General features: G+C 33.8%; 1 protein-coding gene across 7 annotated transcripts in view; it reads left to right on the plus strand.

Annotated features, from left to right (window-relative positions):
* Nucleotides 1-18511, plus strand: part of LOC150106647 (glutathione S-transferase C-terminal domain-containing protein) — a 300229-nt gene that overhangs the window by 157074 nt on the left and 124644 nt on the right. For all 7 annotated transcript variants that reach the window (XR_016548323.1, XR_016548324.1, XM_090392600.1 and 4 more), the window contains one exon: nucleotides 12458-12548. Coding sequence is in view for 5 of the 7 variants with exons in the window: in XM_090392600.1 (XP_090248726.1) it covers nucleotides 12458-12548 (91 nt within the window). In the remaining 2 variants the exon portion in view is untranslated. The remainder of the gene's footprint in view (nucleotides 1-12457; nucleotides 12549-18511) is intronic.

Genomic DNA, 18511 nt, shown 5'->3' on the forward strand with positions numbered 1-18511 from the left:
TACAACTCAAATAAAGACTAAGTATTGCTTGATATAATGCCCCATTGACACCACATAACTGCAGCGTATTGAATGACTTCTCTCTTGGCACCTTGTCATATGCCTTTTCCAGATCGACAAAACTTAAATACAGATCTTTGTTATATTCCCATGCTTTCTCCACTATTTGTCGTAAAATGAAGATATGATCCTGACAGCCTCTATTTGGCCTGAATCCAGCTTGTTCTTCACCAAGCTTTTCTTCCACAATTCTTCTCAACCGTTTCTCAAGTATACTTGCATAGATCTTGCCAGGAAACACTTAGTAGGGAAATTCCTCTGTAATTCTCACATTCAGTTTTATTTCCCTTTTTATATATGGGTACTATTAGAGCTCTACTCCAATCATCGGGAATTCGTCCCTCTGTCCAGGCTTTCTGAACTATGCAGTGCAGCCATTGTAAGACTCTTATACCACCATACTTCAGCATTTCTGGTCGAATATCATCTACTCCTGCTGCCTTTCCACATTTCAAGCCTTTGATGGCTTTTTCTACTTCAAGTATGGATATATATTCCTGACTGCATGCCTGTTGAGTGTTTTTTACCACTGTGCTGTCATCACTGCTTGTTTCATTTAGCAGTTTTTCAAAGTAATTACTCCATACTTCAAGGATATCTTTTTCTTCTGTTTTCATGTCACCTTTATCATCTCTAACTCCTTTTACAGCACTCTTTCCTCCATTTCTAAGCTTCTTCAACAACCTCTAAAATATCTTATCACCTTCTTGATATTTATTTTCTGTGTTCTTGCTAAAGTCCTCCCATGACTTTTGTTTAGCTAGTTTTACACAGTGTTTAGCTTTCTTACATTTGTCTCTATATCCTCTAAGAGCACAAGTTGATTTTTTGCCAGGAACTTTTGATATGTTTTCTTCTTTTCCTTCACTGCCTCTCTGGCTGAATCAATCAGGGTTTTCTTCAAGGCTTGCCACTGAATCTCCAAGGTTTTGGTTCCTGTTCTCAAACTCTTTCATTTTTTCTTCAATAATCTTTGTGTATTTTAGTCTACAGTTCACATCTGAGAGCTGCTCAACTTTTGTTCGCTTTAAAACTTTCTTACATGTCATTCTTTTCAATATGAAATTTAATTTTATGCTGCTCAAGACTAAATAGTGATCACTTCCAATTTCAAATCCTCTGTACACTCTGGTGTCCTGCACCAGGGAGAAAACATCACTATCAACAATAACATAGTCAATGAGACTTTTCTTATTCTTGCCTCTTCTCTCCATGTTAATTTGTGCACATTTTTATGTTGGAATATGGTGTTAGTAATAACCAGTCCATGTCCTGAGCAGAAATCCAACAGATATTTGCCATTATTATTAGCTTTGCTCTTTTCTCCAAATTTTCCCAAAATATTTTTGTATATTTGACAATCATTTCCTACTCTGCTATTTAGATCCCCAACAAGGACCAACTTTTCCTTTTTCATTGTGTGTGTTGCTTTTTCTAAAACCTCAAAAAAATTCCTCCACTTCTACCTTAGTAGAACCTTCTGTGGGACCATAGGCACAAATACGTCTTATTGTCCAGTTCCCCATTCTCATATTTGCCCACATTACTCTACTTGAGACTGACTGTCATTCAAGAAGATTACCTCATATTTTGTGTTCAATACTATGGCTACTCCTTCTTTTTCTTGTTTGTCATTGCCTGAATATAACATTTTGTATTTATTGCTCAGAAAGATCTCACCAGTTTTTGTCTTTTTTGTTTCAGTCACTCCTATTATGTCGCACTGGTACTTATCTAATTCCTCAGCTAGCTCCATTTCTTTGCTATTCAGGCTTCTTATGTTGATAGTACCTATCTTTAACTCTGGTGATGTTGAGTTGTGGTGTGTTTTCAGATTTGTTCCAGTAGCTGACTTTTTGCTGTTCTCCTTGGTTCCCTAGATACCCTGGCGAAAACAACGGGGGCCTTGTTTAACTGGGCGACGCTCCAGCCGGCATGAAATTTTGTCATGTTGTACCATCATTTTTTATTTTGGTTTAACCAATAAGAATACAATTTGGTCGGCTAAATCCTAAATTGCCAGCCCATCCTCGTTTGTTCAGTATCCAAGTAGACACCTAACAGGATGCACCACGAGCAAGTGAGGATTGGACATTAGGTCAGAAGCTTTGGTCGGTTCTCCGCATTCCTTTAAAGGCTATGTGGAGGTCTCCTCTCAGTTATACAGCTTTGACCCTTAAGCACCCCATGACTGTATATCTGTATCAAAAATCTGGAAAAGTCTAATCAGGATAACTCATTAATTCATATTAATTTTGTTATTTAATATTATTAATTAATATCTTTATTTCAATCATGTCTCTGCTTAATAATATTCCCTTTAATACTTAGTGATATAACATCACGCGGCTTGTTCTATTTTAAATGATCTATTATTAGTATTCCACCATGTATTTTTTAAAACTGCTCTTGTAGTGCCACTAAAGATCTTTGCAATTTTCAGACCAAAATATTTGGCTAATTAAAAATCTTTCTGTGTTTATGTGCTTATATTATTCAATCTTTATGTCAAAAGTTTCTTTAAAATATCACTCATTAAAATATTTCATTGTTCAGTGAATATATCATAATCATCATCAAACTTCTGATATGTATCTATCAGTGCACAGGATACTGTTTAGAGAAGAGATTATTAATCACCATTTGTTTTGAGATTATCTCTATAACAATTATTTTTAATTCCGAGTGTTATACACAAGAGTTTAGTTCCAACTGGTGCAATGACTTTTAACTGTTTCTTTTAGAATCTGGAAAATTACTGACTCAAGACCAATAAAAAATATACACATCTAATAAAACTAAAACAATAAATACAGTAAAATAAAATTACATAAATAACTACAAAATACTGAATCCAAGTCCTTCTAAAATAAATCTACGCTTTAGAGATTTTCTATCCAAAAAATATTAAAATCACTCATTCTGTTACTGGATTGTTTAACATATCCTTAATCATGTCTTCCAGACTAAACACCTTGTTTTCATTACAACAAAAATGTTCATAATCAGTTTCTTTGTTAGGCCTTTTCCAAAAATTTTCTGGAATCCTTTCTTATTACCTTTATGTAGTATACAATATTATTCCTCACTGAAGTGTAAATACTCTTACCTCTTGCAGTTCAGTTTGACTCATAATTTACTAATTTTTGTACCAGAGGAAAAATGTTTCTTCTACTACTTCAAAAACAACACATCTAAGTTGAGCTAATTCCATCGCCCTTTCCAGTAGAAATATATCCAGCATCCTTTTAAGACAGATGAAACTTTCCAATCAGCATTTCCTCGAACATTCCTTTAGAAAATAGACTGCAATATCTTCTTTTATTTACTAATTACTTGTTGACAGTCTCAACTCCTCCAGTTTTATAGACTCACAGTTTTACTATAGTTTTTAGAATCTACTATTAATATTCTTCCGATTTTCACATATAACTAAATAAACTTCATAAGAACAAAATTCCTCCAGTCTGCGATCTTAAACTTCCATTAGCTCTCTCTCTGTCTCTCTCTTTTTTTTTTTTTTTTTTTAATTTGATACCGAATGCCTCTGTGAGCTACCAGTCACCCATCAAACTCCTCGATGAGCATGCGCACTCTATGGAAATGGCAATCAAAAAGTTAAGTATAATGGCTGTCATGTCTCCGTTAGTGTAATGAGAATGTCTTTATAAAACACAACACTTAATAATTTTTAACTATAATAAAATTTCTGAAAGTAACACAACTATCCAAATCCAGTAAGTACATACATTTTTTAAATGCTTTACATTTTATTTTGATAAAATAACATCAATAATGGGCACATCGCAAGTGCCTATATACGTGTTATGAAACTAAAATCTAATGATATACAGAATAGAGAAACAATTGTAAAAAGATTCATAATTATTAATATTGATTATTTTTACATCAGTTTCATCTTTCTCAAATTTTTTAAAAAAAATTTTCTAATATTTATCTTACATCTTACAAAACTTTTAATGCTTATTCCTGGATCGTAAATAATAACGTGATTCTTGCTTATCATTATTTGCAATCTCTGAATGGATACTAGTTTGAGAATCATTGAATGCTAGAGATAATTGGAATTTGCATCTTCCAATTTATTATACTTACAAATTTCATTTTTGTTATTTTTAAATATTTCACTTAAATTGCTTGAATTATATTCTAAATTTACAGAATCATCATTATCAGAATCAAATTCTACAGGTTTCTGAGATTCTTTAACTTTACTAACTAAATTAGAGTTATTTTCACATTCTTCTGGTTTATTTAACTCTAAGTTAACTAACCTATGATACTCTGCTACTATTTCATTCATCTTAGAGTCTTCTTGATTATCATCACTCTTATGTTGTACATTATCTGAATTATGTAACCTTGGGTTTCTAGAATTTCTTTCATTAAATTTTGTTTTACCCAAGTTTAATTTTCTCCTTTGCTGCTTATTTAAATTATGAGGTTTGAAACTATTCCCTTTCCTACTACTTGATTGTAAATGAGATGCACAATTAGTATCAGGAAAACAACTCTCATCTTTCAATATTTTATTCATATTGTCTTCTAATATAATTAAATTTCTGCTCTCTAAAAGGTACCTTTTTTAGCCTGTCAGAGTGTACATTTATAATTTTACTAGGATTTCTGACTATTAAATTATTTCAGGAATTTACAACTTATACTGGGATATTAATTAAAAGAAACTTTAATAATACTTCCTATATTTCGGCAATGTCACATCGCCATCTTCATGGGAACATAAAACTATGACGTGCACTCAGGCACTACAAAGAACAAATGAGGCAGAAGAGAGAAAACTAGCGTTGTTCCTAGAGTCCTAAAAGTGCCCCATAGCGGGCTATATTGGGTTGTCTTGGCTGTTGGGCTGAAGTTCTCAAGATGCAATTCCTGAAATAATTTAATAGTTGTGTTACCAGTGTATAAGCCTATCTGCAAGAATTAGGATTTCTGACATCTTGAATCCTAAAATTCACAGGAGAAAATTGGTTTAAAATTCTATATGGATCTGAAGCTTTCCTTCCTAATTTCCCAACTCTTTTTATACTAGATTTGTCATCTAACAATACTAAATCTCCTGGTTCAAATGGTGCAAACTTATACCTTCTGAAACGATTAATATACTGCCTGATTGTCTGTGAAGTTGGTTCTTTATTCATCTTATGAATAACATGAATTTTGGACTTCTCTTCATCTTGATTCAAATGATTAACCCTAGATGATTTATCATCATCAGATCCTAGAGATCCAGATAAGTAATCTGCTACTATTTTCTTTTTCCTGGAATATAAGCCACATCAGTATTATATTCCTGACGTTCCAATTCCCATCTAATTATACGCTGATTTTTATCCTTCATGGTACTTAGGAATGACAGAGGCTGGTGATCTTATTTTAATAGGTTGTCCTAACAATAAGTAACTAAATTTTCTCAAGGAAAAAATTATTGCTAGTGCTTTCTTCTCTAAGATTGAATAGTTCAGTTCTGGACCTGATAATTTCCTACTAATAAAAGCTACTGGCTTAAAATATTTCTGTTCTAATACAGCAGCAATGCAGTTATTTGAAGCATCAGCAGAAAGATTAAAAATTTTCACAAAATTTAGGATAAATGAGAACTGGAGCTTTAGTTAATGACAGTTTTAGGTTGTCAAATGCTTCTTGTTGAGCTTTACCCCAATTGAATTTAACACCTTTCCTTGTCAAGTGCACTATGGGTCTCAATAGCTGCAAACAATTAAGAATAAAATTTTTATAGAAATTTAGCATGCCAATGAATCTACGAACTTACCTAACTGTTTTTGGAGGTTTAGCTAATAATATGCTTTCTACATTTGACTGAGCTGGCATAATTCCTTTGTTGCTGATTTCATGACCTAAATACTCCTTTTAAGAAAAATTGGCATTTAGAGCACTTTAAAGATAGATTTGCTTCATCTAATCTGTTTAAAACATTCCACAAGATTTTACAATGGCTATCTAGATCCTTTGAATAAATTAGAAGATCATCCTGAAAACAGATGACTCCATTTCCCAACATATCTGATAACACAGAATTCATTAAAGACTGGAATGACATGGCAGAATTTCTTGCACCTTGTGGTAATCTACATAGTTGATATTTTTGCCATCTAGTAATAAATGCAAAGTATTTTCTGTCTTCTTTCTTCAAAGGAATCTGAAAGTAGCCTGAATTTAAATCCAGTTTTGTAAAATATTGTGCTCCTTCCAAACAGATCAATAATTCCTCAATTTTACACAGAGGGAAATCAATAGGCTTTGTAACTTTATTGATGGCTCTCAAGTCTAAGACAAACCTTAGGCTTCCATTTAAGATGAATGGACTGTTCCACTAAGAATTTGACTTCTCAATTATTCCTGCAGTAGTTTCTGAAAACATTCCATATATTTCAGTGGAGTTTGATATTGCCTGATGTAAATAAGAGATTGAGTACAAATTTGCACTGAGTGTTCTACTGCATTAGTGCAAGACATTGAAACAATATCTTCTGTGAAAACACCAGAGAAAAATTTGAAGGCAGATTTAAACAATTTCTGAATTCTCTTCCTTTCTTCACTATTTGCTGATTTCATTGAATTCTGCACTAAATTCTTTTATTTCCTCAATGTTTTCCCTCTCATCTTTCTTTAGAGTCTCAATGTTAAACACTTGATCATTATCATCAGTGTGTTTAAAAACTTCGGGAGACTGCTCTAATTTTCCTTTGTCACCTGACGTCCTGTCCAAAAAGTATTCTAGTTCACACAAGGACACTACCATCTACAAAATTACATGTAAAAGCAGGACATTTCAGAAAATCAATTCCAAATGACATTTCAGTTTTAAGTTATCCAATTAAGCTGAAGGGTATATTTGAATCAGAAATTTCAGCTGATAAGCAAATAAATGCTTTTATTTCAATATAATCATAATTTATATTTATGAATCTTTTTACAATTGTTTCTATATGCTGTATATCATTAGTTTTAGTTTCATAACATGTATACCAGCACTTGCGATGTGCCCATTATTGATGTTATTTTATCAAAATAAAATGTAAAGCATTTAAAAAATTTATGTACTTACTGGATTTGGATAATGTAAAAATTATTAAGTGTTTCAATTATTTAAATTAAGGGGATAAGCCTATTGGCTCTTTATATTTAATTAAAATTAAGTGTTGTGTTTTATAAAGACATTCTCATTACACAACGGAGACATATCAGTCATTATACCTAACTTCTTTCTTGCCACTTCCATAGACTGCGCATGCTCGCCGAGGAGTTTGATGGTTGATTGACAGCTGACAGAAAGAGCTTTGAGTATCAAAGTAAAAAAAAAAAAAAGAGAGAAAAAACTAATGGAAGTTTAAGAATGCAGACTGGAGGAATTTTGTTCTTATGAAGTTTATTTAGTATTATGTGATTGTCGGAAGAATATTAATAGTAGATTCCGAAAAGGAATAGTAAAACTGTGAGTCATTAAACTGGAGGAGTTGAGACTGTCGACAAATAATTAGTAAATAAAAGAAGATATTGCAGTCGCTGTCCTAAAGGAATGTTCGAGGAAACGCTGATTGGAAAGTTTCATCTGTCTTAAAAGGATGCTGGATATATTTGTTATTTCTACTGGAAAGGCTGACGAAATTAGCTCAACTTAGATATGTTGTTTTTGAAGTAGTAAAAGAAATTTTTTTCCTCCAGTACAAAAATTAATAAATTGTGCATCAAACTGAACTGCAAGAGGTAAGAGTATTTATATTTCAGTGAGTCAGTGATGAATAATATTGTATACTACATACGGGTAATGAGATAGGATCTCATGGAACAGAAGAAATGTGTATATTTTCGGAAAAGGCCGTAACAAAGAAACTGACTACGAACATTTTTGTTGTTGTGAAAACAAGGTGTTTAGTCTGGTAGACGTGATTAAGTATATGTTAAACAATCCAGTAATAGAATGAGTGGTTTTAATATTTTTGGATAGAAAATCTCTAACGTGTAGATTTATTTTAGAAGGCCTTGGATCCAGTATTTTGTAGTTATTTATGTAATTTTATTTTACTGTATATATATTGTTTTAGTTTTATTAAATGTGTATGTTTTTGTATTTGGTCTTGAATCTGTGATTTTCAGGATTCTAAAAGAAACAGTTAAAAGTCATTGCACCCATCAGAATTGAGCCCTTGGTTAACCCTCGGAATAAAAATAATCTTTATAGAGATAATCTCAAAACAAATCTAACTGCCAGTAAAGGTTGGTCGATTGGTATAGCCTCTGCTACTAATGGCTCATGCAAAAAATTAAGCAAGTTTGAGCACCGTTAGTAGTTGGAAGGAGGAATTAAATTGTTCGATGCTGTTGGCACACTCTTCCTCAGTGAATCTTTGGACTCCCTGGAGGTGTCACATAATAATCTCTTCTCTAAACAAAAGACACAGTCGACAGGATATTTCATTAAAATATTTCATTCTTCAGTGTGATGTATCATAATCATCATCAAACTCCTGATATGTATCCATGAGTGCACAGGATACTATGATGGCATGGAATATATTCATTAATACATCATACTGTATTAATAGAACTAATACAGCGTAATGTATCAATTTCATTAAATCTACAAGATTAAATCTAACCAGTATTTAAGCTTTATGTTATTTCTGAATTCACATTTTAAAAAGATTTTTTTATACTAATTCTTCATGATAGATTGTTCAGCCTATAGTATATCATTAGCCTTCTGGATGGTTAGAAAGCTGAAAAGAAAGAAGAAACTTAGTAACGTTTGATTTAGGAAATGCATAAAGGGGAGAGGGGCTGTTTTCCAGAGAACATTAGAGGGAATGAAGAGAAAAATAAATTTGTTCTGTGGGAGTTGAATACTGAAGATATGTTGAGAGTAGCTGCTGCTGCATGTGTTTAAATCTGTATAACTGTATGTGTTATATTTATATATTTAGAGGTGATCGAGGAATTGCTACTGGCAGTTCTAATGGGCATTGAGATTAATCAGAAATAATGAATTAAATTGTCTAATGCTCATATTGTAGGTTTATGGTAATTAACCACATCTTCTGCTTTGCAAGTAGAAGTATATTACTTGCAAAGAAACACTGTAGCATTTTTAACCTAGTAATGCCACATCTGACATTAAAATAAATATAAAAGAAGAAAGAAAAGAAATGCATTTTATTACATAGAAAAAAGAAAGGTCCTTGATTATATAGATAGTGTTATCAAACTAATAATATAATATATAAATGCCTCCGATAGTAAATATGGTAATTAACAAAATAAGCAGAACAAAAACTAGTAGTAATAATAATCCTAGAAAACAAAGAGTATTGAGAAGTAGGAGAAGAGATCAACACATTATTTGTGAGAAATGCCAAGAACTGACCAAGATTTCTGTAACCAGTGATGAATCATAGTTTTCTCGTGGTATACTCTAATTCTTGTTTTAGCTGATCAAATTTTATTTTCTATTGACTTAAACCACCAGCAAAAATGATAGTACAATATGATGCAATAACATATCAGCTGGAGTATATTCTGATACCCCTGCCCCCCCCACACACAAAGTTGTTTTCATCAGGAAATTAGATCAGACATTGAAAAGTCAGTTATTGGAACAAAAGGTGCCCCAGCATAATTAAATCTGGGTACTACTAACATGAGAAATATCAATAACTAAGAAGAGAGAATTGACAGAATAATCAGAGAAGTACCATATCAACATAAGTGTTGTTACTCAAACATAAAAGACTAAAACAAGTGAGACAACACTAAATTATAACTATAAAAGTTAAAATTTGGATAATAGTGATCAGGAAAAAAAGAAAGAAAATATTAGCTAATTATTCATCACTAAACATGAAAATAAACTTCCACATGATAGCAAGTATGAAAGATCTGAAATGTCGTGTTGAAGCTACTGAATATTACTTTTGTTCTCTTTGATATGGACTGGTGGATGTCATTTTCACTATCATCATCAAATATATGATAAGTTTGATATTTATCAGGACTCTAGTATTGTCAGCATTTATTACTTATTCAAAGTGGATAGATCCAACATTATTTCAAAACGGAATGTTTGTAGAAACTATGAAAGTTTCATAAAATTGACCCGAGAGCTTACGAGAATACAGTCCTCGGCACGGAAGTTGCCTTAGCTTGCACTACTTAAAAGACATGAGCGCTGCCCAAGTGTCCATATTTTTGCCTCTTATTAGTGCATTTTTTTAAGGTTTCACTAGCCTGACTGTTTTGATCTGGTTTAATCTCTTCGGAGACCAGGCAGAAATCTTAAGAGAGCAAAAACTCATTCAATACTAAGGAAATCAAATGTCAATGAAATGTATTTTTTGTGAGTGAACTCTCAGTCAAAAAAACAAACAAGGGCGTATCTCTGAAATTAGGGTGGGCCAATTTGCCTCAAGAACTCCTGAATCACTTTGTGCTAAGCATGGCTGGATGTTGTGAGAACTACATTACAGTTCAGGGTGGACATATTCCATACTGAAATGTCTCTCCACATATAGTTTTCTGTAAGCACTGTATATTAATTCCTTAACTATGTCCTCAGGCAATTTGTAACTTTTGTCAAAAATGTATTGCAATTTAATTCGTAAGAACTCTATGACACATTTTTTTGTGTAATATAATTTATTAGTATGCTGGCAATAAATTTATGTTCACAGTTGGTTGTAGTAAATTTTTCATATACAGGTAAAAATGTAGTTCATCCTTATGTTTTGGATGCCAGTGTATATGTTGTAATTTGAGAATTATTTATTTTTATGTCACATTAGTTTAATATACTTTTGTTTCCTCTTTAAGAAAATGAAACACACAAAAAACTGTGGAATTTTTTTTTTGCTTATTATGAATACACTGAGTTAGCTTTGCATTAAGAACACCCACCGAATAACGCATTGGTACACCTCTCTGTGCAGTCACGGCTCGCAGATGCCTAGGAACAGATTACACAAGGTGTTGAACGTCCTCCATGCTTAACTTGACCCATGTCTGCTGTAGCAACTTCATCAGTTAATGCCTATTCCATGGAGGAGTATTGGCATTTCTCAAACTCCCATTCTAGCATATCCCACTCATGTTCATTTGGGTTACAGTCAGGGGAGTTTGGGGGCCAATGCAATGTGGCAAATTCGTTGTCATGTTCCTCCAACCACTTAGTAGTTATATGAGCCCAATGACACGAGACGTTGTCCTGTTGAAAGATGTCCCTGTGGTTGGGGTGAACTTCTTCTTCCAGTAATAGGCCTAGTGGCCTGTTACAGTCTCTTCCCATCTTTTCAAAGGCCATCCTCTATTCCTTCTCCATTGAGGCCAATATCTCTGGAGAGTCTTACTTCACTCATTCTTTCTGTATGTTGTCTCCATTTTTCTCTCTCTATATAAAGATTGATTGGGGTAGACCTCCTGCAGATATGGATAGAGATGGTCGACTAACAGGTCCTTGTAGCATTCAGTGTTTGTGGATGATAACCAATGGATGAACTTAGGACATGTCAGGGAAAAAAAGCTCCTCACATCATAACACCATCTCCACCAACCTGTTGAACCCCAACTGTGCAACCAGAGGATAGGGGCAATTTACACCAAATGCGAACCTGGCCATCAGCATGGTGTAGCAGGAAACAGGAATCATCACTCCTGGCGACCTTCTTCCATCTGTTGTGGATCCATTGTCTATGTTTCTCGGCTCATGCAAGCCGTTTGTGATGCCTGGTCGTCATCACGGGTACTCTTGTTGGTCTTCAGCTGTGGAACCCCAGGTGAAGCAAGGTACACTCATGGTGCATGTGAAAATGGGTTGAACTGTTCCACTGTTGTACTGGTTGACGATCTGTGTGACTATTGTACTTCGTTGCTGAAATACTAGTTGTGATGCTAGCCTCTAGGATCAACCACGCATGGCTGACCAATGAGTCCTTCTGCTGGATGTCTGTTCATGGTTAATCCAGTTTTGGTACACCCTTGATACAGTAGTACAGGCACAACCAACAAGTGCAGCTGTTTCTGAAATACTGCATCTTCCCTCCAGATCCCAACTATCTGCCCATGGTCAAATTGACTTACATCACCACGTTTCCCCATTTCTGGCAAATGTTTACTGGTTACATATAGAGGATGTGTGCCCATTTATAGTAGCTGCGCATTGATATCACATGGTACTTTGTTATTGGGCTGAATATATAAATTGGAGAGGATTTCTACTGCAAAGCTAATTCAGTGTATACATATTTTAGATAAAATGCAACAGCTTACTGATTTAACATTTCATGATAGTTAAGCATCCTTGATAAATGAATACATATTGAAATTAATTTGCATTCTGTATTTTCAGAATCAAGGGATAATACCACTGTATAGACCACATCCTTGCAATACTCAGCTTAGCTGGAATAAGTATCCAGATACAGTGCATCCTTCTGGAGGTAAGAGGAAGATGGTGTGCATATCTATGTACCTATAAATGTATGTTGTTTTGTTAATCTCTCAATGCAAAAGTTCAGAAACTGAAGCACAACATAGTATATATATATATGGGGTGAAGATTGAAAAAAATAAAAATAAACACTTATTAAACAGAGATGTGAACAACTTTAGTCTGGTTTTATTTCTCATGAGCTTCCTACTACAATGCCTCAGATTTCTAATCTAGTTATTTGAAATAACAAAAGAAATAAGCTAAAAAATTATTAAAATAAATCATGTCACATAGGCTTGCTATTTTGAAACACGATGGTGATTATATTAAAGAAAAAGAAAGTGATGATTCTTTATCTGATTTATTGACAGGAAATATCAAATCAGAATCACTAAAAGAAAAATTAAACACAATTTTAAAGAAAAGAAACTGGCTCTGCAAGATAAAGACAACCCCCAAAGAATTCTGTCAATATACTGCAAGTAAAAGAAAGAATAAATATGAAAGAATAACTCTACTGTGAATGCAGATGGTGTGAAGGTGACAGATGCAAAAGGGATTGTTCAGCTAATGAGTACCCATTTTGCTAAACTATCAACCTGTTGTGTACAATATTGAGCTCATTGCTACCTCTTCACTGGATGGAGAAACTTAAGCATGTGAAGAAGACGTATTAGAGCTGTTGCACAAACTGAATAAGAATTCAGCAGTATGGACTTGGGGAGAGGTTATCAGCACAGATAAGTATTCAGCAGAACTTGCTATTCCTTTGACCAGGCTATATAATTTGAGTCTCAGGGGTAGAAAGAATGTATTGTAATATCATTGCACAAGTGTGGTGCAAATTACAATGTATCCAGATACCAATCAGTATCTCAGGTGTGGTGGTGAAGATTTTGGAAAAGTTGGTTGAGGCTCGCATTCAGAAATGGGGTGACATAGAATCTCTACTTTGCAATGAGCAGCATGTGTTTACTAAGGGAAGATCATGTTTTAGCAACTTTCTGACATTCTATAATAATGTTACCATTGAGTTAGACAAGGAGAATGGAGAGCTACACTAATACTTTTGGATTTTGCAAAGACTTTTGACACAATACTGCATGGAAGACTAGCATAAATTGGAGAATATGGGATTGGATTATAAAATATTAGTGTGGAGAATAAAAGTTGAGCAGCTCTCAGATGTGAACTCTAGACTAAAATATACAAACATTATTCAAGAAAACACGAAAGACTTTGAGAACAGGAATCAAACCTACCTTGGAGATTCAATGGCAAGCTCTGAAGAAAACATTGATTGATTCAGCCAGAGGCATGTGGTGAGGTTGTCTGCAATAATAGAAAAATCAGAATTCCATGGGGGACACAGGAAGTTAAACAGGCAGTGAAAGAAAAGAAGAAAGCATATCAAAAGTTCCTTGTGCTCTTAGAGAATACAGAGACAAATGCAAGAAAGCTAAACACTGTGTAAAACTAACTAAACAAAAGTCATGAGAAGACTTTTGTGAGAACATAGAAAATAATTATCAAGAAGGTGGCAAGATATTCTTGAGGTTGTTGAAGAAGCTCAGAAATGGAGAAAGAGTGTTGTAAAGGGAATTAGGGATGATAAAGGTGAGATAAAAACTGGAGAAAAAGATATCCTTGAAGTATAGAGTATATCTTTGAAAAATTGTTAAATGAAACTATCAGTGATAAAAAAAAAAAAAAAAAAACACTGACCAAGCATGCAATCAGGAATACATATCCATACTTGAAGTAGAAAAAGCTATCAAAGGCATGAAATGTGGAAACTCAGCAGGAGTAGATGATATTCGACCAAAAATGCTCCAAGTATGGAGGTATAAAAATCTTACAGTGGCTGCACTGCATAGTTCAGAAAGCCTGGACAGAGGGACGAATTCCTGATGATTGGAGTAGAGCTCTCATAATACCCATATATAAAAAGGGAAATAAAACTGAATGTGAGAATTACAGAAATATTTCTCTACTGAGTGTTCTTGTTAAGATTTATGCCAGTATACTTGAGAAACAGTTGAGAAGAATTGTGGAAGAAAGGCTTGGTGAAGAACAAGCTGGATTTAGGCCAAATAGAGGCTGTCAGGATCAGATTTTCACTTTACGATGGATAGTTGTGAAATCATGAGAATATAACAAAGATCTGCATTTAAGTTTTGTAGATCTGGAAAAGGCATATGAAAAGGTGCATAGAGAGAAGCTATTCAATATGCTACAATTGTATGGTGTCGGTGGGGCATTATATCAAGCAATACTCAGTCTTTATTTGAGTTGTATGTCAGCAGTTAGAATTGAAGGAAGTACAGGCAGATGGTTTAATGTTAAATCTTATGTCAGATAAGGATGTACATTATCCAATCTGTTATTCATTATCTATATAGATCACATTATGAAGGAAAGTGGTATTAAACCTGATATCTAAATTGGAGATGTTAATGTCAGTTCTTTGCTTTATGAGAATGATGTTATAATTTTAAATAAATCTGCTAGAAGTCTGCAAGATTCCTTTACTAAATTGAATAACTGTTATAATAGATATGGTATGAAGGTCAGCAATAACAAGACAAAGACAATGAAAATAGGCAGAAGCATTGAAAATATCAACTGTATTTTAAATGGAGAACGTGTAGAACATTTCATCTACTTAGGCAAGATTTTTAGTGAGGATGATAAATTAAATGTGGAAATAGATAACAGAATCAACAAAGCTGCTATGGTAGGAGGCCAACTGAATAAATTTATATGGAATAAGAGAGAAATTTGTCAAAACACTAAATTAGCTGTATACAAGACAGTGTTCGAACGAATTTTTACTTATGGATCTGAGAGCTGAGTCAGAAGTAGATCTGGAAAAAGCATATGACAAGGTGCCAAGAGAGGAGCTATTCAAAATGCTACAGTTGTATGGTGTCAGTGGGGCATTATATCAAGCAATACACTTGAACACTTGATCAAAGACTAGAGACCACAGATATGAGAGTCCTGAGAAAGTGAACAGATGGCTTCAATGGCAATATCATATTAAAAACAAGGCTATTAGGGAAGAACTTGATATTGTTAGCATCCAGGAATGTGTTAGCAGAGCTAATCTCAGGTGGTATGGTCACTTAAACAGAATGGGAGAGAACAGATTAGCAAAACAAGTGTTCTCTGCCAGGTTGGCAGGAAAAAGACCCAGAGGAAGACCAAGATATAGATGGATTGATATGGTAAAAAGTGTCTTAGAAGATAGAATTTAAGATCTGACAATGTTGGAGCCTTGACAGGTAACAGATTGATTTGGAGGAAAATTGTAGATAGGAAGTTAGTAATGATGTAAATTTTTCATGTAGTACTATCACATCCTGTACACCTCTTTATGGTAAATGCCAGGAATTTGATGATGATGATGATAGTTTGGATAAGAGGATGGCTGACTGACAGATATCAAAAAGCGATATATGGAGATGTGAGTATGCAAGATTTAAGGTGTACCACAAGGATCAGTCCTTAATTTACTGTTATTCAATCTGTATATTAATGACATTGGGAAGGATTTGGCAGGTGACATACAGACATTTGATGATGATGCAAAGTCTGGAATGAGGCTCATATGCAGTACTTGCAGAATGAATTGAATAGGCTGAAATTGTGAGCACGGGAAAATGGATGTCGATTCAATGTCAGTAAATGTAAAGCCATTCACGTTGCTGTGATTAGATATCCAATGTCATATTATGTGGGTGTGATTATGCTTAACAAGATCAGTATAACAAAGGATTTCAACTCAATCCTAGCAAGATAAAGATTGTGGTTCTCAAAGGAAATACAAACAGAGAAGCTCTTGAGAACCATGTCTACCTTAATGGAGAAAGAATTGAGGAAGTCAGCAAGTTTGAGTACCTGGGATCCATTATTTATATGAAGAATTGCTGTTCAGAAGATGTCAGAAAGAGGTTAGGAATGGCTAAAACAACAATCAGAGATCCGTCTAAAATCTGGACGGATGGATCTATCTCCATGGGAACAAAGGTTGATGATTTTGGATGCAGTTGTTTTTCCAACAGTGACTTATGGATGGGAGACTTGGAACCTAAAGAAGTCAGATAAGAAACGGATATCTGATTTTGAGATGTGGTGTTACAGAAGGCTGTTGAGGATATCATATACTGAAAGGTGTACAAATGAATAGGTGTTAGAAAAGATCAGTAGAACTTTAAGGTTCCTTAAGGATATTGACAGAAGAAAGTTAAAATATTTTGGACACATAGAAAGGATGGAAGGAGGACTTCTCAGAACAGTAATAGAAGTTAAAGTTCCTGGAAAAAGAGGATGGGTAGATCAGTGAGATGGATGGTGTGTGGAGTGACTGATCTTCATAGAGTTGAGGCCGCCAGAAAAGCAAACAACAGGACTACATGTGCGAGGTCTGGTGCGGCACATCACCGAGCATCAGAGTGACCATATGGCATCTGTAGATGTCCAGTGAACGTAGAGAGAGAGAGAGATTATGCTAAAAGAAACTGATCAAGCTAGGGATCTTAGTGTTAGTAGATAGAAGTTGAAGTTCTGGGGTCATGTAGCAAAGATTGCAAATACAACTCAAAAAATAATTGCAATGCTGAAACGAACGTTCACATGTAAAGATAAAGATATCATTTTGACCCTTTACAAGGTCTTGATAAAACCTCACTTGGAGTATTTTGCTCAGAAAATTTTGCTTATGAAGACAGACTGAGAATATGTAGACTGTAGAAATTAGCAAACAAAGAAAGACAGGTGATATATGATTGAGACTTACGAACTTCTGAAAGGCTCATACAAGATTTCAATTGATGGATTTTTTCATGTTTTATAGGGTAGGAAAAGGACAAGAAGGCATCCTTGGAAGCTGAGAATGAATGCTGCTGAGAATGGGGTGGGATCTAAATTTTTCTCACATAGAGTGTGCATAATTGGAATGGATTGTCATTGGATGTTGTATGTACAAGCAGTGTGAATGAATTCAAGAACAAGTGTGAAGCTGGTGCATGTGGTATGTGACCTTTATGATTCTCTGACTCCCTAGAGGTCTCTCTTAATAATAATAATAATGTCCCATTTTTTAAAAAAATACATATTATAGTTCATAAATGAATGAACCTATAAGAAATATTTTAAACTAAAAATGTTCTATAGATTTAAAAAAGCTTTGTCATAGTTTGGCAGTTATATGACTTAGAGGTTGAATTCACACTTTTTAGTGAACAGTCACTTTAAGTGAACTGATCTATTGAGGTCGACTAACTTTGTAAAACATTTAAAATGAATGAGATAAAATAAAAATTAATTCCAGAAGCTTCTATTTAAAATCACAATGAAAGTGGAAAATGATTAAAATTACATGAATAAAAAGTCTACTTTCTTGAAGCTTAACCTGTTCTTGAAAATTGACTAAATGAGATAATTATTATGAAGTTTTATACGTGAAGTAAAAATTAGTTAAGAACCAGTAACAAAATTAATGCTTGAAGTTAATATTAGGGAAACTGTGCCTCTTGTCATATTTAAGTTTTATCTCTCTAATGTAGTACAGATCTATAAACACTGAATAAGTATAATAATGATAAAATCCATAAAATTTTAATTTTAGGTAAACTTTATTCTTTAATAGAAATTTTTCATTATATACATTTTTACATTTTTCTTTATTCTCTGAGGGTGCCTACTGACTTACTTGCTAGTATCCTTTCATATGATTTCTTTTCTGGCACTATTTTTCTGTCCTCTTAAGTCTACCACAGATTTTCATTTTTCTATCCTTACAACAACTCCACTACATTTCTTCCTTCCTTGCTGAATCTCTCGATCTTTTCTTTATATTTGCTGTGTCATTTTCAAGGTTTGATACTTGCTTTCAAAGTCTTATTTTTAAAAGTTTATCCAGTCATTTTGGGATAATAATATTGAAACTAGCAGTTTTATTAAGAA

The sequence above is a fragment of the Typopeltis vanoorti genome, chromosome 5, assembly GCF_054136105.1.
Source record: "Typopeltis vanoorti isolate ZY-2024b chromosome 5, IOZ_Tvanoo_1.0, whole genome shotgun sequence".
In the NCBI taxonomy this organism is placed as follows: domain Eukaryota; kingdom Metazoa; phylum Arthropoda; class Arachnida; order Uropygi; family Thelyphonidae; genus Typopeltis; species Typopeltis vanoorti.